The 26,027-nt window shown below is 36.3% G+C and overlaps 1 protein-coding gene across 1 annotated transcript in view; it reads right to left on the bottom strand.

Moving 5' to 3' along the window:
• The window catches only part of LOC150106868 (regulating synaptic membrane exocytosis protein 2-like), an 828,152-nt gene that overhangs the window by 399,706 nt on the left and 402,419 nt on the right, over positions 1–26,027 (bottom strand). The window contains exon 12 of the mRNA XM_090393494.1: positions 5,708–5,849. Coding sequence (XP_090249620.1) covers positions 5,708–5,849 — 142 coding nt within the window. The remainder of the gene's footprint in view (positions 1–5,707; positions 5,850–26,027) is intronic.

The raw sequence follows: 26,027 nt of genomic DNA, 5'->3' as shown, positions 1-26,027 counted from the left end.
GATAGAGTACCTCATGATAAGTTGACAGTCAAACTAGAGCAGATGGGGTTGGATATTAGATTAGTGCATTGGATTGGAGTCTGGCTATCTGATAGGTATCAACAAGTTGTGTATGGGGGTGCGATATCCAGGAAAAGGAAAGTCACTAGTGGAGTGCCTCAGGGATCTGTTTTAGGGCCATTACTATTTAACTTGTATATTAATGATATTGGCAAAGATTTGGATGGAGATATTCAGTTGTTTGCAGATGATGCAAAGTTGGGACGAACCATAAAGAGTAGTGAAGATGTTGTGGCCTTTCAAGAAGACTTGAATAAATTGAGTGATTGGGCAAGCAAATGGGGATGTGAGTTCAATGTTGCAAAATGTAAGGTTTTAAAATTTGGAAAACAAAGATGGGATGCAGAATTTATGCTTGGTGAGAATATATTGTTGGAAGTAGAGGAAATAAGAGATCTGGGAGTGATAGTGGATAAGGATCTAAAATTTAGGGGACACATCGCCAAAATTGTGAAGACAACACAAAGACTTCTGGGAGTGATGAGGAGGACACTGACATGTAGAAGTAGGGAGATTCTTGTTCCATTGTATAAGGCTTTGATTAGGCCACACATGGACTATTGTGCCCAGATTTGGTCACCTGGTTTTCAGAAGGATGAAGAGATGTTGGAAAGGGTCCAAAGGCGACTGACTAAGGTAGTTTCTGACCTCTGGAATGTCGAGTATGAGGAAAGATTGAAAAGATGTAATTTGCAGAGTCTAGTGGAGAGAAGGAAGAGGGGAGATATGATAGAGACATACAAGTTGGTAAGGGGTTGTTATAGGATCAATGGTGGAGAAGTTCTACAGAGAATAGTGGGAGATCAGGGGAGAACCAGAGGTCATGCCTGGAAACTGTGTGAGTAGGGGAGTGAGAGGCAGGTTTTTTTCGTGCAGAGTTGTGAATGATTGGAATGCCTTGCCTGAGAGTGTGGTGTCTGCAAGGAGTTTGAATGTGTTTAAGACCCGGTATGATGAGATGTGTGTGAGATAAAAGGACCTCCTAGATGAGTCTTTGACTCCATGAGGTCTTGTTTAATAATAATAATAATAATAATAATAATAACACATAGACACTAAAATATCAAACTTTGTCAAAGTAAATGGCATAATAAATAGTATATTTAAGCCATCCCTGGTACAAAAACACACTAGAATCAGACTATATAATGTCTTGTCAAAACCAACTCTACTATACGGAAGCGAAACATGGACCATGAAAAGGAAAGATGAAAAACGAATTCAAACAGCAGAAATGAAGTTCCTCAGAAAAACAGCTGGATATACCAAGTGGGACCACAAAACAAATGAAGAAATCTTACAATCCCTAAAAATCAAACCAATTAATTACTACATAAGACAGTATAAACAAAAATGGTTAGATCATTTAAATCGAATGGACAACAGCAGACTACCAAAAATATTATACAGAAACAAAATAAGTGGAAAAAGAAGAATCGGAAGACCAAGAAAGAGATGGCATGAGACCGGAACAGGCCACATGGAATAAGACTAAGGATACTGTTTATTCTAAGCATTCTGTGAAATTATTTGCAAATAAGATAATAAGTAAATATTAAACAATATTAATATAGGAAAACCTGTAAATTCTTCAAAGCTTCTACAATATATTCAATTCGTTTATAGTATAACTATTTCACAAAAATAATCTTACTGAATAAAAAAAATGCTTATCATTCAATGAGCTGATTTTTCAAATATCAATAGCAAATTTTTTGATAATATTTTAAAAATAAATTATATATGTTTAGTTTTTTATGTCGATCCACAACTACAGCTATTACTCAAAAATGGTATAGTGACATGAATGTAGTATACATGTGTAGGGGGAGGGATGTCACAGATGTTTATGTGGGGAGGCTGAATAGGAGAGAAGAGCAAGTGTGGGTGTGTAGGAAATGCAATATTGTAATGGACCATGAGGCTTGCTTAAATGTGAGTTTCAATAGTTTAAATACAAATAGGGAACATGGCGTTGTAATTCACACAGCAGTTGATGATTGTGCGAATGTCCATGGAAAAAAGTTTGATTGATGATGCATCAGGTGATTATTTATACAATGTTAAAACCCAGAGAAAAATTAATGATAATGTGTGCATTATCATTAATTAATTAATAATAACATTGAAAAACAGAATCCAGTTACTAGTAAGGTGAAGAGTGGCACTGACACGAACAAGTGTGTGTCACTGGCAATAAAATAGTGAGTGTGAATGATAGTGAACAAGCTTCACTGAGTTAGTGAACATGAGGCAAAAAATGAGGTGGATGAGGACTGAAATGAAGAGAATTGTAGATATGTATAGAAGAGTGAAGAACATGAAAACAAATAATGTCGGTTTGAAAGAGATAATGAAAGAATTATGAGTGGTGTTGCATGGTGAGTTGATTATTAGAGGTTTGATAAATAAGATGCACAAGGTTTGTTTTCTGGGAGGTAAAATTAACAGAGTGATGGAGGTGTTGGATATGAGGAGTAAGCGAGCAAAGGGGTTGGTAGTGGTAGAAGAGAAAAAAGATTTGACTGGGAACAAGGAGAATGTAAGAGTGAGATTTTTGAGAAGGATAAAAGATAATAGTGTGGTAGGAAAGATAGTCAGTTTGTTGCCTGTGTAGTCAGTGATGACATGAGGCAGTGAGCAAGAATTATGAATGATATGTTAATTGAAATGTGTGAAGAAAAAGGAGTGCAGTTTGTTAATGTGGAATGAGGTTGAAGGAAGAATTGAACTGTATAAGAGTGATGAACTGCATTTGAATGGTTCTGGTGCAAGTCATTTGGAGAGATTGCTGCTGGAAAAGAGTAATGAGTGCAAAGAATGAATGAACAAGTAGGAGGTGATGTGAAAGAGCAGGACAGTAAGAGGAAGAAGAGATTGTAGTTGTGCTTATGAATGAAGAAGTGGGTAGTATGAGTATAGTGAATGAGAGAACAAGTGTGCAATTCACATCCTCTTGACGCTTGAAGTGGATAGACAAAAAAAGGGAAGCGGATGATCTGGGATGTAGGGAAAACAGTTGGATTTCAAGAGGGTTCTGGGACGAGTAAGGAGAAAAAGAAATGGCTTGAGGAGAGTATGGATAAGTTGCATCTAATACGTGGTATCAGTGAAACTTGTTATATATATATATATATATATATATATATATATATATATAAGAGCTCATTCTTGGATATATATATCCAGGAATGAGCTGTTATTTTTGTATAGGAATGCTAGAAGTGTCAGAATCAATGAAAATGAAATGGTGGCATTGATTGAGATTGTTCACCAAAACATTGTGGGAATAAGTGAGACATGGTTGGATGAGAATAATATCCTGACAGGAATAGAGATGGAAGCCTATGAAAGAAGCCTGTGAAAAAACAATGTATTTCATGAAGATAGAAAGGGTAAAAAGGGTGCTGGAGTGCTATTAATAATAGATAAAGAGTTAGGACCATATAAGGTAGAAATGCAAGAGGGAAATAATGATAATGGTTTGAGGCAGTATGGTGTGAGATAGAGGTGAATAAAATGAAATACTTGGTTGATTGTTGCTATACGCTTGGTAATGTGGAGGGCAGTGACCAGAAAATGTATAAGCAAGTTTGCCAAGCAACGACAAAAGGGAAATAATTATGGGTGATTTTAATTACAGCAATAGAGATTGGGATGATGAGGCAGCAACTGGAAGTAAAGAAAATGAGCTTCTTGAGTTTTTGAAGAACTACCTCGGGCAGTATGTAACAGAGGGGGAACACAAGGATTCAGGATCTTGGATTTGATCATATCATCAGAAGATGTTATTATAAATGAGGTGTCAGATCATCATCCAGTTGGTGAGAGTGACCATGAAGTGATTACCTGAGTGGTTGCCAGCCATGTGAGGACTTCTGTGAGGAAAGGGTATATGTGGAACCACAAGGCTGGTGATTATGAGAAGCTAGGATACAGCTTGATGCTGCTTGGTTGATACTCAAGAATTATCAAATAGAAGTAATGTGTAAATGTATTCCAAGGTCAAAAGGTTAAATAAGGTAGCTGTAAAATGGATGAATGAAGATATTAAGTATGCAATACATAGAAAAAAGGCATAGCAGTCTACTTACTTATTATAATAAGATGACAGCAGATGCATTAGATGCAGAAGATGGACATAGTAGTGTACTTTAACTATCCAAAGGCTTTTGATAGATTACTGCATGACAAGTTGATATTCAAACTAGAGTGGATGGTGTTAGATATCAGATTAGTGTAATGGATTGGAGATTAACCATCTGATAATTATCAACAAGTTGTGTATGGGGGAGCAATATCCCAGAAGAAGAAAGTGACTAGTGGTGTGCCTCAGGGTCTGATCGAAGGCCATTGATGTTTAACCTGTATGTTAACAATATTGGGGAAGAATTGAATGGAGATATTCAGTCGTTTGCAAATGATGCAAAGTTGGGACAAACTATGAGGGATAGAGCAGATGTTGTGGCCTTACAAGAATACTTGGATAAACTGTGTGAATGGGCACAGGAGTAGGGATGACAGTTCAATGTTGCAAAATGTAAGGTTTTAAAATTTGGAAAACAAAGATGGGATGTAGAATTTACTGTTAGTGGAAATATATCATTGGAGATGGAGAAAATAAGAGATCTTGGGGTGATGGTGGATAAGGATCTGAAATTTGGAGGGCATATTGCAAAACTGTAAGGAAAACACAAGGAATTCTATGAATGATGTGGAGGACACTGACTTGTGGAAGTAAGGAGATTCTGGTTCCATTGTATATGGTTCTGATTAGACCACATATGGACTACTATTCACAGAATTGGTCACATTGTTTGCAAAAGAATGAAGAGATGGATAGGATCTAGAGGTGATTGACCAAAATATTTTCTGATCTAATGTTGAATATGAAGAAAAGCTGACACAATGCAATTTGCAGAGTCTAGTGGATAGGAGGAAGAGGGTTGATATGATATAATATGATAGAGATGTACAAGTTAGAAAGGGGTTGTTATAGGATTAATATTGAAGAGGTTTTTCATAAAATGGTGGAAGATTGGGTAGAACAAGAGGTCATCCTTGGAAGCTATATAAGGAGCATGTGAGGAGGGGAGTGAGAAGTAGGTTTTTTGCATGGAGAGTTGTAAATTATTGGAATGCACTGACTACTGACTAAGAGCATCTGCAGTGAATTTGAATTTGTTTAAGGTGTGATCCCTTTTATCATACACACAGCTCATCTGTATGATGAGCTGTGTGTATGATAAAAGGGATCTCCTAGATGAGTCTGTGACTCTATGGGGTCTTGGGATAATAATAATAATATAGTAGTAGTAATATAAGGAATTATGTATTTTCAGTAACTCTGACTTAGAGATGAAGCTATAAACACAAGTTAATCCTGTTAAGTGTTCTCCTAAGCATGAAAAATTACTGCACTTTATAATGATGATAAATGATGGCTAGCAGTTCTCATCCATGTATAATACTTCGACTATCATTTACTTTGCATCCATGTTTTGGTTGTCATATAAACATCAATCAGGTTAAGAAAGAAATTCACATTCAAAAAAAGAGAAACAAAACTGTTTGCTTTAATGCAGTTAATGTTTATTAATGCAAACATTTTTTATATAACATAGAGCAAAAATATAACTTCATTTACCCCTCAGTAAGAGTGCTTCTTCGTAGTCAAACTCTGAAACATCACTATCAGAGAGACGCGAAATAGTGGAAGGAGGTGATAAATGGTCAGTGGAAGTAATGGTACTAGCAGCCTCTGTATCAAGATACATATTCTGTCTCCTCTAAAAGAAAAAATAAAGGTGAATTAGTTGTAGTTATTTTTTTCAATTATAACTCTACTTGCATTTTATTAAAACTAATTAAAAAACTGATTGGTTGTTATCAGTTGGAAAAATAATATTATTCAACATTATAAAAAAAAATTAGGCTAACCATTTTTTCTATAAATCATTTATTTAGTATACCGGTATCCAAAAGCTAAGGACAAACTACATTTTTACCTGTATATGAAAAATTTTCATGACTACAGTCAAATGGGGATATAAATTTATTGCCAGCATGCTAATAAATTATATTACACAAAAAATGTCTCATAAATTTTGTATAAATTAATTTGCAATATGTTCTTGGCAAAAGTAACAAATTTCCTAAGGATATAGTTAAGGAATTAATGTATAGTGCTTACAGAAAACTCTGCAGAGATACATTTCAGTACGTAATAAATCCAGCCCCAAACAATGTCACGCATTACTTAGCACCATGTGATTCAGGAGTTCTTGAAGCAAAATTCCTCCTTCAGAGCAAGGATAATTTGATTTTTGGAGAGGAATTTCGAGCAGCAGTGTGTTCTCTGTTGCGCCCCAAACATGTTCTATTGGGCTGAGATCAGCACTGTAGCATCCATCCCTTTCAAGAACATTCTCATGATGGTAAGTAGTACTACTTTCATGCCATCAAGTGTCATCTAGAATCAGAGGAAAACTTTAAATGATTTTCATCTCTAAAGAGTAAAAAGTAAGCCTATATGCCCTTATATATAGGGCATATAGGCTTATTTGTAGCAGATGTCTTGCCACAGTTTGTCGAGATATCTGCATACCTGTGCTGGAATGGAGCCAACATGCAAGCTGACCTGATGTAGTGTGTCGAATAAGTATTGCTGTTACAACCAAAAATTTGTCTCCATGCTCCATGGTAAAGAGAGGGCTACCTCTTAGCAAATGTCTGGAACATATTCCATAAGTTTGAAAAGCTACCTCGAGCCTGGACAGAATGCTATGTGAGATCCCAAACTCTCTGGCAATATCAGTAATTCTACGGCCTTCTTCAAGATTTCCAATAATTATCCCCTGCATAAAATCATCTGGATGATGTCTTTGAGACATTACAAGACATCCAAGTTTGCAACTTTACTCCTTCGTGAAAAGATCTCCTTTCAAACACACTTCACTTAGCACAGTCTTTTGCCTTTTATCCGATTGTGTATCACCATGTGGCCCCTTTGTACACAGTTCAAAAATCTGAATGTGTAGTCACTTTCTACTTGAAATCATCAGTCATATAAATTACCACAAGCTGATTCATCTGCAGTTGCAATATTCAGAAATAGTGTTCATCCCTAGGTTTTGGACACTGGTGATATAATATGGGTAGATGGATAAGAAATCCTGCTCTAGACCAAACATGGAATAAACCTTCAAGTTGTTTCAGACATTTGATGAAGTAAAGTGATGAAAGTCATCTGCCACCTAAAGGCATTCACAAACTTCCATGTTCACAGTTGTATTTAATCATACATACAACTCCTGTTAGTCGAGAAGAAATATATCTACCTGGAGAACTAGGTTAGTGATTTAGATTGCTATTTTTTTTTCATGTCATAAGTTTTATCATGATAAGAAGGATCATAGCCTTTGAACAGTGCCAACAAGCTTTATTAAGTCATTTCATGCCACTAACATGAATGGTAGTGGTCTCATACCAAGTGAAAAAATTTATCTATCACCTATAGACATTCATCATCAATAGAGATTCATTGAGATGGTAATCTTCTTAGCCAACCAGCCTGGTAATGATCTAATCATATGTATGTATAACTAGTGTAGGGCAATGTATAATTAGTAGTAAATACACAAAATTTATCATTTCTGCAGAATGTAATATATATTATACTATTATTATTATTAAGAGAGAGACCTCCAGGGAGTCAGAGACTCATCGAGGGAGGCCATATACTACACACACCAGCTATCATACTTATTCTTGAATTCATTCACACTGCTTGCACACACAACATCCAATGGCAAACCATTCCAATCACGCACCACCCTCTGAGAGAAAGATCTAGTCCTCACCCCCCTTCTTAACAGCCCCTCATTCTCAGCTTCCAAGGATGCCCTCTTGAATTTTCCCCACTTCCATAAATTGAAAAATTCCATTAATTGAAATCCGGTATGACCCTTTAAGAAGTTTGTAAGTTTCAATCACATCACCCCTCTTCTTCCTGTTTGCTAGCGTCTACAGTCTACGAATTCTCAATCTGTCTTCACAATCAGTATTCCACAATCCTGATATCATTTTTAACACTCTCCTTTGAACTCTCTCCAATATATCAGAATCATAATGGAAACCAGGATACCAGAACTGTGCACAATAGTCCAAGTGAGGTCTTATCAAGGCCATGTAAAGAGGCAAAATAACATCCTTATCTTTACATGTGAATGTTCGTTTCAGCATTGCAATTATCTTTTGAGTTATACTTGCAATCTTTGCCACATGGCCCCTGAACTTCAACTTCCTATCTACTAACACTCCAAGATCCCTAGCCTCATCAGTTTCTTCTAGCATATCCCCACCAATATAATGCAACATTGGATATCTAATCATGCTAAAGTGAGTGACTTTACCTTTATTGACATTGAACTGACACCCGTTTTCCCAAGCCCACAATTCCAGCCTATTCAAATCATTCTGCAAGCACTGCACATCAGCAGCATTCCTGATTACTCTACCTATCTTTGCATCATCAGCAAATAGCTGTATATCACTTGTCAAATCCTTCCCAATATCATTAATGTACAGACTGAATAACAGTGGACCAAGCACTGATCCTTGTGGTACACCACTTGTTACCTTAAATCTTGCAGACTCACATCCCCCATATACTACTTTTTGATATCTGTCAGTCGGCCATCCTTTTATCCATGCTAATAATCTATAACCCAAAACCATTTTCTCCAATTTATGCAACAGTCTACCATGCTGTATTCTGTCAAAAGCCTTAGCAAAATCCAAAAGTGTCATGGTGTATTCCCTTACCTTTTATAAATCTCAAATTTGCTAACCATAGAATACTATTATCACATCTGAGAGGAAGTACCAAAACTTCCCTAAAAATGATTGATGCTAATCTGATTGTGAGTTAACAGATGATGCCTCTCTCACACACTCACTATTCAGTTCACGTATATTTTTTTTTCTGCTTTATGCTTTTTTCTATACATATTTTGATAGTGTTGTTTCAGCAAACTGGCCACCAACATTCTGCCACTTTTCTCTAACACATAAAGATGCCAGTTAAAATCTGTATATAGTTTAGCTTCAAACTTACCAAACCAACAACTCATCCTCCTCTTCCATTCTATTCACCACAATTTAATGGAACAGCCTTTCTTGTACTGTTTTCTTCAAGCAAGATTATAACTCCAGCTGCTCAAGAGACATATAGGTTCCTATTTTCTTTTTAACTGCCTACACACACACACACACACACACACACACACACACACACACACACACACACACACACACACATACATACATACATACATACCAGGAGGATATAAGAAACTGAAACATATTAATTAGTTAAGCATAAAAGCAAGAAAAACCGAACTCAAAAAGTAATATACTAAAATACATATAAATGTTAAAGAATCAATGCTTTAAAAGATATAATACTAGGCACACGGCCATCATTATTTGCCAGCCTGGTTGGCCAAGTGGCTAGCTTATCTGCTATCTAACCAACATGCTGAGGGTTCAAATACCACTGTGTGGGCATAGATATTTATGACTGTCTTTAGGTGGGTGATGGATTTCACTGCTAGTGTGAGACCACCAACTGGCTTACTAGAGGCCTAAAGTGGCTTGAAAAAGTTCCATTTTTGGTTTCTAGAGAAGAGTTGCCAGACTATGTAAAAATAAATAGACAATCAAAAAAAAAAAACTGAAAAAAAGAATAGAAAAAAAAATTCCTTAGCCTGCCATAGGAATGAAGACACTATAGGCAAACAAATGGATAGGAGCTACATAAAAAATAAATAAAATAATAATAATAATAATAATAATAAATGTAAAGAGTTTCTTACAGAAGGCCCACTCTAATCATTATTTAAACATTTATCATGTCCTTCTTAAACTCAGCCACTTACAAAGCACCCTGCAACCACCTATGATAACCCATTCAACTCACTCACCACTCTCCAAACAAAATATGTAGTTTTCATAAACTTGTTAATCATGTTTTATAGAATTTCCATGGGCAACCTCCTGTTCTCTTCCTCTCTTTTCTTCCTATCATATACTGAAAAATCTTTAATCTCGTTAATTTCTTGCTGTAAACCCATCAGCATAATATGTAGCTTGTTATTTTTTCAGTCCAAAGTGCATAACTTTACATTCTCTCACACTGAAATATCAACCATTATTCTTTGCTCACATTGTCAATCTATTTAAACCATCTTACACTACTTCTATCATCTTTATTAATTATTGCGCTCCTCAGTTTAGCATCAATAAACAAACCGAAAATCCCCCCCCACACACACACACCAAAAATGATTTCAAATATAAAAGTTTCTGTCAAGAGTGGGATTGTGAGATTAAACATATGCTACATATATGAACAAAAATCACAACCCTTACAAAGGGTAAGGTTGTACACCTCGAGTCTGGCACCTAAGACCACTCAGCCAGAATTACAAAACACAATGTCCAGATGTGATTTGAACACCCAACCTGATCTAGAGTTTTGATGAGATGATAGTAATCAAAGACAGCATGCTTACATGTAGTACTACACAGGATAAAACACAAAGATAGAACTGGAGAAATGCCTATTGAGTGATGCAAAAAAAGTGTAAGGAGAGAGAGAGGTGCAAGGGAAGAGAAAGAAAAGAATGCAGGAGTGAACAATGGAGTGAAATAGGAGCGTTTAGTATGGAGACTCCACAACAAGAGGAGTGCTACTTAAGAAGAGTGTGACAAAATTGTGTTTCATTGAGGATTATAATTATAATTATAAATACTCGTTTCCCTCTGCACTTCCAACTCTCACTGACGAATATGTTCTCAAGACATCTAACTCCAGATCTATCCAAATGCGAACTGTAACCAGATGACAAGATATAAGCAGTTGACAAGTGTTTACCACACTTGGCAACTGCTATTATCATTTGTACTTGTCAAAATAATCATCCCTTTTGGAGACCCTCTCTACATCCTAACAGCATCACTAAGATTAATCTTTAGGATGTAGAGAGGGTCTCCAAAAGGGATGATTATTTTGACAGGTACAAATGATAATAGCAGTTGCCAAGTGTGGTAAACACTTGTCAACTGCTTTATCATCTTGTTATCTGGTTACAGTTCGCATTTGGATAGATCTGGAGTTAGATGTCTTGAGAACATATTCGTCAGTGAAAGTTGGAAGTGCAGAGGGAAACAAGAGTATTTATAATTGAGGCAAGCAAATGGAAGAATGAGCAAATGATGCTGAATGTAGCTCACAGGTTATGAAATTGAGGGATAGATACAACAAAATGTGAGGAAGGTTGAGCCCCAAAAGGAATACTAGCGTTTATGTATATTAATGCCAGAAGCATCCAGAATAAAGGATAGGAATTTTTGGTATTGGTTAGTTCAACTTGGCCAAGGGTTATAGAAATTACAGAGGCTTAGCTGATGGAGGATGATACAGTTGAATTGATAGAATGCAATGGGCACAGTATTTTCAGAGGGAACAGGAATGGGGGAGTTTGCTAATGATAGCAGAAGAAACAAAGCTAAAAGAGGGAGTTCAGCAGGATGTCAGTGATGTGGAAAGTAGTGAATTTCAGGCTATATGGTGTGAGACAGAGAACAACAGAATGAAATATAGTTGGCTGCTGATATAGGCAAAGGGATGCAAAAGAAAACATGAATGGCATGCATTGGCAAATCAGCACAATCAGTGCAGGGTAAGTAGTTATCATATAGGTCACTTTAACTATGAGATACAGACTGGAAGGAGGAATGGTCACAAGAAGGAAAAGAAATTATGAGATTTATACAGTTGCCTAAGACATAATTACTCAAGATAATGGAGAAGACTTGGTAACCAATGTAGCAACATTCCCTCTGACTGGGGAGAATGGATGATGCTGTATTTAACTAAGAAATTATCAGATGTGGAATTTTCTGTTAATAAGGGCTATAAGAGGAATTATAAAGCAGGTGATTATGACAAAGTTAGATGTTAGCTAAAAGCAGTATCATAGTTCATAAGCATCTGGAGTGGAAAGATGTTAACAATGCACGAGAAATAGTTAAAAAGTATTTAAAGAAAGCAGTATAAGACTTTACATTCAGAGTAAGAACATATCAGGTAGATGGATGAATAGTATCATTAAGTGTCACTAAGTGGTATTGCATAAAAAAGTTGTGGAGGGCATATAAAGAGAAATGTGATTGACAAACTCATTAGCAGTGCAAAGAACAGACCAGTGATTAGCAGTGTTATGAAGACAAAAACAGATTATGAGAAGAAGATAGCTGATAAGGCCAAAGAAAATCCAAGAATTTGTTTTTCAGTACATCGTGAGCATGAGGAAGAATAACTATGGAAGGATAACTTTAATTATTGTTGTTGTTATTATTATTATTATTATTATATATGGGTATCTCCATGGATTCAGAAAACTTATCATACCCTTCTTTAAACTTATTCACTGCCAAGGCACTTACAACTAATTCTGGCAATCCATTTCTCTCACTCACTACTCTCGACACAAAAAATATAGTCAAAACACCATTATTAGTAAGGGTGGCTAACTATGCTCTTAAACAACTTCCAGGGTTGACTTCTAGTTCTGTTTCTACTCATCATGTATTGAAAATTTTCCTTTGTGTCAATGTTATGGAAACCCTTCTTATGAGTTTCTGTCATTCTTCTTTTTCCACAATCAACTAAACTTTGCAATCCATATACCTTTAACCTATTTTCATAGGATGCATTCCCCAGACCTGTCACCAGCTTGGTCAATTGTCTCTAAATCTTCTCCATCACCTCCTGATCCCCAAGAAACTCAGGTGATCAAAACTGTGCACAGTAGCCAAGATGCTAAGTCAAGATAGCCTTATAAAGAGGGATAATAACTTTTCTATCTTTACTCGTTAGTGTGTTTTTGTTAACTAGCTCAAAGGATTAATTTTCCAATTAATCCTTTAGATCTTTTGTAGTTTTTTCCAATTAATTTTCCAATTAATCCTTTGAGCTAGTTTACCAACTTCTGCAATATCAACTTCAACTCTCTGTCAACCATTATCCTCATCTGATCAATGTGATATACAGTATGTAATCTTTTCAACCTGAAATGCATAACCTTATATTTTGCAACATTAAATTGACAATCATTATCCTTCTCCTGATTGTCAATTTATTTAAATCATCCATCAAGATAACTACATCACCTTTATCAACTATTGTCCTCTACAGCTTTGCATCATCTGCAAAAAACTGAATATCCTCCATTAAATCTTTCCTTATATCCAAATTACAGCATAGTGACCCTGGAATCAAAACAGACTCCACTAGTCACCCTCATTATCCTAGATTCCACTTCACCATATACTACTCTCCGGTATCTATCAGCCTCCATCCTTGCTATCAGCTTCATATCCATTCTCATTTGCTCCAACATTTCATAATAGTTTTCCATGCAGTATTCTGACAAGTGCCTTTACAAAGTCCAGCAGTATCATGGTGAGCCATTTCATTTATCTAATTCTGCACACACTATTATAAAATTTGAGTAAATCCACCTATCTGGATTTTATCTTTAACCAGCTTTTCCAATACTTTAACCACCATTCCTGAGATGTCATTTGGTCTGTAATTTGCAACTTTTGTCTTGGAGCCACCTTTATGTAATGGAACTATCTTAGAGTTGGGTTGACAACAATGGTATTATCTTTGATGGACAGTATGGATTTGCTAAAGGGAGGTCATGTTTTAGTAATCTACTTACTTATTACAATAAAGTGACTGCTTCCTTGGACAGAAGAAAAGGATACAGAGTAATATACTTGGATTTTGCAAAGGCTTTTGATAGAGTACCACATGATAAGTTGACAGTGAAACTAGAGCAGATGGGGTTGGATATTAGATTAGTGCATTGGATTGGAGACTGGCTATCTGATAGGTATCAACAAGTTATGTATGGGGGTGCGATATCCAGGAAAAGGAAAGTCACTAGTGGAGAGTCTCAGGGGTCTGTTTTAGGGCCATTACTGTTTAACTTGTATATTAATGATATTGGCGAAGATTTGGATGGAGATATTCAGTTGTTTGCAGATGATGCAAAGTTGGGACGAACCATAAAGAGTAGTGAAGATGTTATGGCCTTGCAAAAAGACTTGAATAAATTGAGTGATTGGGTACGGAAATGGGGATGCGAGTTCAATGTTGCAAAATGTAAGGTTTTAAAATTTGGAAAACACAGATGGGATGCAGAATTTATGCTTGGTGAGAATATATTGTTGGAAGTAGAGGAAATAAGAGATCTGGGGGTGATAGTGGATAAGGATCTAAAATTTAGGGGACACATCGCCAAAATTGTGAAGACAACACAAAGGCTTCTGGGAATGATGCGGAGGACACTGACGTGTAGAAGTAGGGAGATCCTTGTTCCTTTGTATAAGGCTTTGATTAGGCTACACATGGACTATTGTGTCCAGATTTGGTCACTGGGTTTTCAGAAGGATGAAGAGATATTGGAAAGGGTCCAAAGGCGACTAAGGTAGTTTCTGACCTCTGGAATGTCGAGTATGAGGAAAAATTGAGAAGATGTAATTTGCAGAGTCTGGTGGACACGAGGAAGAGGGGAGATATGATAGAGACCTACAAGTTGGTAAGGGGTTGTAATAGGATCAATGGTGGAGAAGTTCTACAGAGAATAATGGGAGATCAGGGGAGAACCAGAGGTCATCGCTTACTAGAGCTGAGACTGAGACTCAGATTAAGCAACTTCATCAGAGGCACCGCCAATTCTCTTGTACATTTGTGTAGCATACAGGTCAACATGCCATCCTGTACCAATATGCTGAGCACCAACTGTTCATCTAGCTCAATTCTGATGTCAGTCTCTATCACATGAGTAACTGCAAAATCGCCACCTGGATGATACACCGTGACAAAGTGATCACTCAGCAACTCAACTATTTCTTTTGCTCTGTCATCTCCTACAATCAATATCGATTAAAGTCAACCTTCCATAGTCATTCCTCATCTTACTTGCTACATAACAACAAAAAAAAACTCTTTTGAATTTATTTTGGCCTGCTTAGCTAATTTTCTCTCATAATCTGATTTGGACTTTCTACCATACTAGTCACCATTCTTGCTTGCACTTTCTACTTCATGAGTATGCTGATCACATTTTTCTTAATATTCCCTCCACAATATTTTCTTTCATAATACACTTTAATGGAATAACTACAGCACAAAGAGAAATATTAAACAGCAGGTTCAATCACTTAAACATTTTGTCTCTGTCACAGAAACATCTTCAGAAAAACATTAAAATTGTAATAACCAGCACACAAGAAACAAAAAGCGGAAGAAATTAAATTAAACTATATAAAGTGAAAGTGTTATGATTAAAGTGTTGGAGATATTAATGAGGACCAAATTCAGAATATGGTTGACAACTCTTTGATGGACCGGCACAGGTTTCCTAAGGAATGTCATGTTTTACTAATCTGCTTACTTATTACAATAAGGTGAAGGGTGCAATGGACATGGGAATGGATATACAATCTTATAATTAAATTTTGCAAAGAATTTTAATAGATTGCTGTATAGTAAATTGTAACTTAGAACTGATGGAGTTGGATCTAAGACTACTGCAGTTGGAGATTGGCTATCTGACAGCAAGGTATTCAGCCATTGATGATTAACTGGGAGTTAATGATATTGGGAAAGGTTTGAATGTGGATATTCAGTTGTTTGCAGATGATGCAAAGTTGGGAAGAACTATGAGGAGTGATATTGTAGATATTGTGTCCTTACAAGAAGACTTTTGGCTGAGTGAATAGGTATGGAAGTGGAGTTGCCATTCCAATGTTGCAATGTGTAAGGTTTAAAATAATTCAGTAAACAAAGATGGAATGTGGAGTATGCACCTGGCAGGACAGATGAGGTCAGGGGTCTATGAGAACTTCCTAGGATTATTATTTTTATTTATTTTTTGCTTCATTAGCTAACTACTGCTCATACTGAACTTTTGCTACCCTTACCAACTGAGTTGCCCCCTTGCTTGCTATTTGTATTCCTCATGGAACTGATTATTACCACTTCTCTTATGTTGTCTCCATAATGCTTTTCTCTCTGTATTACATGCTTAATCTCTCCATTCATCCATTTCAAACTACCCTTTTTAACCTTGTGAGAATACATTTAGACATTGCATCTACCAGAATAGTAGAAGCAGCATTGATATCCTTTCCACATAACTCCTCACTGCATGCTACAGCTGCAAGCTGTCTCCTGAGCTTCACATAATCACCAGCCTGGTGGTTCCACACATAAATCCTTTCCTCATAAAAGTCCTCACATGGTTGGCAACCACCTAGGTAATAATGATCATTCTCATGGTCACTCTCACAAACTGGAGGATGATTTGACACTTCGTTTATATAATATCCTCTAATCAGATGATCAAATCCAAGACCCTCAATCCTTGTTATAGTCCTTCAAAAACTCAACAAACTCATTTTCTTTATTTCCAATTGCTATTTCATGATCCCGATCTATATTGCCTTAATTAACATCACCCATAATTATCGCCCTTTTGCCATTTGCTTATACATTTCCTAGTTACTACTCTCCACATTACAAGATCTATAGCAACATCCAATGAACTATTTTATTCTATTCATCTCTTTACTTAAAATAAAGAGTCAATAGGCTTCATTTCGGTGATGTAACATTATTTAAATGAAGGGGATATTGAATCCCACATTATTTCAAAGCCAAATAAGAACTCAAAGATAGGAATCAAAGAGTTTCATGCCGAATATAGCAAGCTATAAAAGTTTCAGCGGATTGTAGCGTAAGCTAAAGCACATAGTTCAACACTACAGTAATTCGTTGCAAAGGTGGGGAAAGTTCTGATCACCATTCTTAGTATTTCCCATAATGTAAAACACATCTCCTAGGAGATGTATGATATTATACATTATGGTGGAAGATCACTACCCGGACCGGTTTCGACCTTTATTGAGATCTCATCAGTGAGTAGGTAGATCTAGGTAATACTGAGATTATATGAAGAGAAAGAAGTCACAGGGTGCTAAATCAGGTGAATATGGTGAGTGATCCAATACACAAACTTGGTTTTTGTTTTTGAACAAAATGTTCGAACGATGAGATGGTATGTTATCGTGCAAAAGTGACCAGCTGCCTACATCAGAATATTCATGCTGTATGCGACAAATTCTTGCTACCAATCACTTCAAAACTTCGAGATAAAACTCACCATTGACCGTTTGGCCAGGCGGAACAAATTCTTGGTGGATAATGTCCTTGGAATTGTAGAAATAAATTAGCATTGTCTTTACTTTTGACTTCTCTAAGCGACTTTTTTTTCAGATGCCCCTCTTCTGGTGGTCTCCACTCAGCACTCTGGAGCTTTGTTTTGGGCTCATACTCAAAACACCACATTTTGTTACAGTAACGATCATTTCAAGGATTCCTTACGAGTGGTTTTAATGAGGTCTTTGCAGTTTGTTCAATTCAATACATTTTTTTGGTCGTCGGTCAGCTTGTGGGGAACAAATCTCAAATTATTCAATTTACAAAGGCCCAAACTCCTGGTCAAAATGTTGTGCACAGTTGATTTTGGAATCCCCAATTCATCTTCAATCAATCTCAATGATGATTTTGGGTATTTTTTGACGAAATCACGCACTTTTTGGATGTTAACTTCATTCAGTCCAGTTTTTAGATGGCCCGGCTTTTTGTCGTCCTCAAGCATCTCACAACCACTTTGAAATTGCTTAAACCACTTGTAAACTTGAGTACGGGATAAGCATTCATCACCGTATGCCTTTTGAAGAATTTGATGCGTTTCAGTAAAACTTTACCAAGTTTAACACAAAAGTCAATCGAAGCTCTCTGTTTGAAACTAATTTTCTGACATTTCGTCAAAACATACCATCCGTCTTGGCACTATAACTCGGCTTCTATTGAAATGAATCTCATAAACAGTTAACACAACACTAATGAACATTGCCACTTATGACAACAAAAAGATACAACAGGTGGCACCATTAGTTTCTTCTATTTTCAAAAAGTTCAGTTTCTTTTTGGACAGAGGGTGTATAACAAGTTTCACTGATACCACTTATCAGATGTGATTTCTCCATATCTTTCTTGAGCCATTTCTTTTTTCCTTACTCATCCTAGAACCTTCTTCAACCTGTTTTCCCTACATCCCGGGTCATTCTCTTCCCATTTTGTTTACCCATGCATTCACATCCTCTTGAAGCATCAACTTTTCTCACAATATGTTCACCTATTCACCCTAAGTCTTCCTGTTTTCCTGTTTGTCTTGCACATTTGTTCTCTCATTCTCTACACTCATGCTATCCACTTCTTCATTCATAAGCACAACTACAATCTCTCCTTTCTTACTGTCCTGCTCTTTCACATCACCTCTTACTTGTTCATTTATTCTTTGCACTTATTACTCTTTTCCAGCAGCAATCTCTCCAAATGACTCGTACCAGAACCATTCAAATGCAGTTCATCACTTTTATACAGTTCAATTCTTCCTTCAAACTCATTCCACACATTAAAAAATTGCACTCCATTCCCTTCACACATTTCTATTAATACATCATTCATAATTCTTGCTCTCTACCTCATATCATCACTGACTACACAGGCAACACACTGACTATCTTTCCTATCACACTATTATGTTTTATGCTACTCAAAAACCTCTCCTGATATCCAATCTTACATTCTCCTTGTTCCTAGTCAAATCTTTTTTCCCTTCTACTACTACCAACTCCTTTGCTCGCTTACTCCTCATATCCAACACCTCCATCACTCTGTTAATTTTACCTTCCAGAAAATAAATCTTGTGCATCTTATTTACCACACCTTTAATAATCAAATCACCATGCAACACCACTTGTGGTTCTTTCGTTATCTCTTTCATACTGACATTATTTGCTTTTGTTTTCTTCACTCTTCTATACATATCTTCAACTCTCTTCATTTCACTCTGCTACCACCTCATCTTCACCAAATGTTTTATCTTTGTTTCGCTGTCATTCACTCTCACTATTTTATCACCAGTCATGCACACTTGTTTGCCATCAACCCTGCTCGCCAGCTTACCATTAATTGCACTCTGCTTTTCAATGTCATTATCACCTGCTTTATCACCAGTCTTTTTCTCACTGTCACTTCCACACAATCTCTGAACATTTGTATAATCTTCAACTGCCATTTCAATTATGATGCCATGTTCCCTACTCATGTTTAAACTATTTAAACTCATATTTAAGCAAGCCTCATGGTCCCTCAGAATGTTGCATTTCCTACATACCCACACTCGTTCTTTCCTCTTATTCAGCCTCTCTATACAAATATCAGCAACATCCCCCCCCCACACACACAAACATACTTCATTCACAGTGGCATACCATTTTTAAAAAATCCATGCTGATTACTTTTTCTTCTGCACTGACCTATACAATGATTTGCCTTTCACTGCCATATTTTAATTTTTTTTTACATGACACCTTCAAGGAGTCCAAAGACTCATCGAGGGAGGACACCTACTCTACTACTCTCCGTCTCCACCACTCAATCCACCAACTACAGCAAACTACATCATCTAGACACCAATGCCATCTACTGTCCACCACTGCTAGTATTTTCACAAACAGTCACAACATCCATGCCTAAGGCAGGATTCAAACCCACGGCCTTTTGGCTGGAAAGTGGATACACTAACCACTCGGTCAACCAGGCCGGTATCAGTGCACTAACAAAAACAATGAATTTATGATAATATTGCCTATGAAATTTATCCAAACAGTGTGTTTCACACTCAGATATCTCACAGTAACATTCAATCTACAAATTAGACAATATTGGCACACATTTCAATATAAATACTTAACTTGCTGCAGCCCATATGACGTTCAATGTTTAATTCACACCACCTCAACTCATGCCACATCACCTTTATTTATTAAGAACAATGATATTTATTATTATTATTATTATCATCATCATGTAAACATCTCTGTGGATGTTCACTGCACTGAGAAGCACACTAACATAGTACTCAAAACAACCTCTGGCAACCCACTGTACTCATTCAACACTTGCAAATCATTCTCTTATGAACTACCAGGGGTGACTTCTTTGTTTTCTCTCCTCATGTGGAGTAATGCAAAATTCTTTCTTTAGAAAATTTCTTTGTTATCTCTGCATTTATCCTAAAAAACCTAGTTAATAACTTATAAATTTCTGTCACATCCTCTCTTTAACCTATCAGCCAATTTTTTTAATCTGCCGATCTTCAACCCATTCTCAGTGACAGCATTCCACTGAACCCAAATAACGAAATCTGTGCGCAGTAGTCCAGGTGTGGTTCTATCAAAAGACTTTTAAGAGGGATAACTTTGCTATCTCTACTTGTCAGTGTGTGTTCCTCAATAAACAAGTATAGTTTTCTTCTATTTTTGTCCACTTTGATACTTATTGTTCACTATTTTGGTTTTATTCATATTCAGTTGTTGTCTGATCCCTTTCTGCAGTTCTCTTGAGATAATTTCTAATAGAGATAAGCAGGAATTATTATTGCTATTATTATTACACTAGCATTTGCACATAATCCAAAAACTCATTATGGGAGGCCCACTACACATTTCGCCAACCACTAACCATCATTCACGTAGTGCATATCATACTTCTCTTTAAACTCCTTTACTAGCAAACCATCCCATTAATTCACCACTCTCCATGCATACTTATGAGCTACATACTCAACTTTGAAGGATAACCCTTTGTTCTCATCTCTTCAGTCATGTATTGAAAAATTTAATCTGTATCAATCATATCTTCTTATTCTTCTTCCTTTCCAGGTTTATAGGCCAAGTGGCCTGTTCTGGACTCAATTCCATCTTTTTAAGGGTCTTCCTCTGCATCGAGTACCTTTTGGGTGGTAATTTAGAATTTGTTTAGATATTCTGCTTCTATTCATTCTTAGTATGTGTTCTTTCCATTTTTCTCTATAGCAAATAACTGTTTCATTTAGGGAGGTTGTAATTAAAAGTGTATCGATCATATAAAACCCTTTTAGTAACTTATGTCTCTGTCATTCCCTATATTTTGCCTATCAACCAATTTTCATAACCTACAAATCTTCAATCTATTCTCATGAAGAATGCCATAGACTGTCACCAACTTGGTCACTTACCACTGAAAACTTCTACCACTTATTCTTCCCAAGAAATTCAGGTAACCTGATCTCCACACAGCAGTCTAGATACTTCTCAATTTCTGCTTGTCAGCATGTTCTTTAATAACTAGGTAATCCTATGAATTAATTTTGTAATCCCTGTCAATAAGCATTGCTCCATATCCCCTAGCCTCATCAATTTCTGGCAGTCCAGTTCCATCAATGTAGTATACACTATACTTTTTCACACTTCAAGATGCATAACCTTACCCTTTTTTTTTTTTTTTACGTGAAATTGGCAACCATTCTCCTCTTTTCATACTGTCAATCCATTTAAATGATCTTGCAAGATCTCTACAGCATCTTTATTTATTGATTATTACTTTACCTAGTTTTTCATCAGCAAATAACTGAATCTTTCTCTTCGTGCAGCTTCCTATATCATTAACATACAAATTATATAGCAGTAGTTCATATATATAGAACAGCTGTTAGTCACTCACTTCATATGCATCCCCATTTTCTCCATTTTATGTAATGAGGCTCCATGTGTATCCTACCACAATGCTTTACAAAGTCCAGCAGTATTATCATGTAGCCATTTCCTTTATCCAGCTCACCTGTCACTTTAATAAAAAAAAGAAAAAAAAGAAAAGAAAGTGAGTAAATTTCTAAGGCAAGAAATTTGTGCTATCACTCTCAGAGTATCATATTCCCATCCAATTCTTAAATTGTTCCTTTTTACTGCCACTCCTGAGATACTGAATCACCCCTATAATTTGTTACCTTTTGTGCAATTTTGCACTCTTTAGTTTCTCATATGGAAGAGGCAACATTTTTCCTCCTGGAAATTTGGATTTTTCACCCCACAAAACAGACAAACTAGCCAGAAGAATATTTGTAATTTACAGACATAATAACTGGCCTCATAGTCTTATTTGCTTCAGCTATAAATCCAAAACAACCACTCAGTCAAATCCTTATTCCACTCCCTTGATACATTATCAGAGCTGAGACTTAATTATTATTATTATTATTTAGGCCTCCAAGGAGGCAAGACTCATTGCAGGAGGTCCTTCCTAGGAAACACAAATCTATCAAGACTCATTGTGGGAGGTCCCTCCTAGGAAACACAAAGTCTATCATACCACTCCTTAAACTCATTGACCGTTCTCACTACTCTATCAGGCAATGCATTCCATGGTTCAACTACCCTCCATGCAAAGAAACCACTCCTCACCCTCTTGCTCACAGTTTCCTTCCGTAACTTCCAGGGATAGGTCAGAGGCGCATGGCTATTTCCATAGCACATTCTCATATTACACAGGCCACTATGGAAATAGTTGTGCCTCTGACCAGGCTGCTATCCTGTTTAATTTCACAGCAGCATTCACAAGATTTTCCAATATCCAATGCACTTTTAGTTTATCTATCTCTATTTCTACATCATACCCTTTTATGTGTATTACTAGAATATATCCAAATGGAATACAAATTCTGCAAAATGATCACTCAGGAATTGAACCACTTTCTGTCCCCTCTTTAGCACCAGCATTATTCTGTCACAGTCATTCCTCCTTTGATTTGCTACAAAGAAAGAACTCTTTGGAATTCACTCTGGCTCTGCTACCTTTCACAATTTGACTTACTTTAGCAGTCATATTTTTGTCTGTGCTTTGTACTGCTCATCTCTTTAAATTCTTTTAAAAACTCGCTTTAAATGCTGCCCTAACTTTTTTTTTCAGTTCCTGCTTAACGATTTTAATCATTTATTTAATTCCCATCTGGTTTATCCTCTTGACTCTTAATGCAGGTCAATACTACTTTCTTCAAATATCCTTTGCTCATTTTCCATGCACTATCACCATCTTTTTTCTTATGCCAGAAACAGTACACCTTTACATATATTGCTTCTTAACTAAAAATTTCACGTTTTTAGCCATCTTCCAAGGCAAAAAAAAATGCAAGATTACTTTCCCAGAGGCAGTGACTGCTACCTTAGTTATAGGCAAATTCCCTGATATAATCACAAGATCCAGTACTCTTAAAAACCCTAACCTTTCATCATGTGCTGCTTCAGGTAACTATTTCTTAAGCAATGCATAAATTCCATTTCCTTTTACCCATCTGTCCTGTCCTTTTCCAATCTATGATCTAATAGTTGAATCCCAGATCATTATTATTAATTTTTTTATGTGACCCACAAAAGGTTGTAAACCCACAGAACATTAGTACTGTGTGTGGATTAAGGATTTTTTTTTATATTTTTTTATTCATTTTTGTAATTTTGTATCTTTTATCCATTTTTGTACCTGGACCAGAAAACCTGCTCTAGAGACCATCACAGAATTTTTTCAAGCCATTCAGGCCTCCAATAAGTGGGGCAGTGGACTCATACTGGACAATTCATCTATCACCTAAAGACAATCACAAACATACATGCCCATGTTAGGATTCAAACCACAGCCTGTTGATTGGAGAGTGGATACACTAACCACTCAGCCAACCAGGCCAGTGTTCTTCACTCATCTGGCTTATTTGATGATGCATACCTTTTGGCAACTCCCATATAACACGGTACCTCTACAATATGGTTTCACTTTAACATGGTTAGAAAATTGCAACAATCTTGACACAGCACAATACTTATGTAACATAGTTTTACTCTTAATGCAGAGAATTGTGGCAAACCTTGCATAACACAATATTTTTGAGCTTTTGTGCAAAAGAAACCCTGCTATTATGTTGGATGTGATTTTTTAATATTTTTATTCTTTTTTTGTGAGTAGTATCTTTTCTTGTAGTATTCACTGCTTTTCTGTGCATTTTAAAATGTTTTTAAAATTGGTACAGCTCAAATACATTTACATAATCAATGAATCTCACAGAGAGAGAGAGAGAGAGGTGGGGAGGGGGAAATCTGATATTCCTTGTTTTTTTTTTTTTTGATTAAGTGAGTTATTGAATTTCAATTACTTTCAGTTTCAAATGAATTTCAATTAAGTTTTTGTAATTCCTGTCTTGGATTGAACTAAGGAATTTATAAGAACTATTTCAACTTGAAGCATAAGTCAAGCAGTAAACACAAAATAAGCAAACTGTGTAAATTGGATAACAGTGAACTGTTGGTTAAGGAGCTACTCTCTGGCTAAAGTTTGAATCCTATGCAGATATGGATATTTATATTGTTGTTGTTGATGAATTTCATTGCTGTGTGTGTGTGAAACAGCCATCTGGAGGCATAAAGCAGCTTGAAAAACATTACCACATTTGGTCTCTAGAGCAGAATTTCCAGATTATCTGAAACAAGGTTTCCCAAACTTTTTTTTCCATGGTCCACTTATTTTAATACTTCATCTTCGTGACCCACTAAAATTTTTATGGCCAATAGGTAAAATAAAACAGATTTGAATGTTCATAAAGTTTTCATTTATTATTATTATGAAAAAGAAGCATTTACTCTTACAAAAATATAAAGAAATTAAACTAAAGCCAAGTAATTTATTAATGAGAAGTGTGATGCTGTTGTTTGTTAACTAGATTTTAACACCTAGGTTTTTGAGAGACTTTTAGGCGACCCGGCATTTAGCTTCCGTGACCCGGTGCCGGGTAGTGACCTACCATTTGGGAAATGCTGATCTAAACATTCCTCCCAAAGTGCAACATATCAATGTTTTGTGTCATATTCACATAAAAAAAATCTGACTCATCATAGAATTAATTAGGTTTATATGAAGCAAAGTTACTTGGCTGTGAAGGCCACTGAGCCTAATGCAGTAAGCTGAAAATGGGTTGAAATGCTTTATAACAATCCTATCTTAAAAAAGAAAAAAGTTATGAATCTCTCTTGATATTATTATTATTACCATGTGTGAAAACATCATCTACCATAAGCAGGGCTCAACAAATTGTGCAAAATCTTACTCACCACAACAAAAATGTACTTGCCCAAGGACCTCCCTCCCACCCTGAATTTTTTTAACGATACATGTTTAGTGGCATTGTGTTATTGTACAGAGCACATTTCCATTTGTGAGAATGAGCCATTCCAAGATGAAGTCAATAAATACTAAGAATAGAAAGAACAGTAAAAAATAACTTTGTATTTTTTTAAAATATAATTTATTACATTGATTTTTGTTACTAGAATAGCCTTTAGGGGTGCTTAAGGGTCAAAGCTGTATAACTGAGAGGAGACCTCCACATAGCCTTTAAAGGAATGCAGAGAACCGACCAGGGCTTCTGACCTAATGTCCAATCCTCACCTTCTCGTGGTGCACCCCGTTGGGTATCTACTTGGATACTGAACGAACGAGGATGGGCTGGCAATTTGGGATTTAGCCAACCAAATTGTATTCTTATTGGTTAAACCAAAATAAAAAATGATAGTACAACATGACAAAATTTCATGCCGGCTGGGGCGTCGCCCGGTTAAACAAGGCCCCCGTTGTTTTTGCCAGGAAACCAGGGCGAACAGCGAAAAGGCAGCTACTGGAACAAATCTGAAAATAAACCCCAACTCAACATCACCAGAGTTAAAGATCGGTACTATCAATGTAAGAAGCCCGAATGGCAAAGAAATGGAGCTAGCTGAGGAATTAGATAAGTACCAGATCGACATAATAGGGCTGACTGAAACAAAAAAGGCCAAAACTGGTGAGATCTTTCTGAGCAATAAATACAAAATGTTATATTCAGGCAATGACAATCAAG

Source organism: Typopeltis vanoorti, chromosome 5, assembly GCF_054136105.1.
Source record: "Typopeltis vanoorti isolate ZY-2024b chromosome 5, IOZ_Tvanoo_1.0, whole genome shotgun sequence".
In the NCBI taxonomy this organism is placed as follows: Eukaryota; Metazoa; Arthropoda; class Arachnida; order Uropygi; family Thelyphonidae; genus Typopeltis; species Typopeltis vanoorti.
The sequence above is the reverse complement of the archived record's forward strand: the minus strand, read 5'-3'. Positions and strand labels throughout refer to the sequence as shown.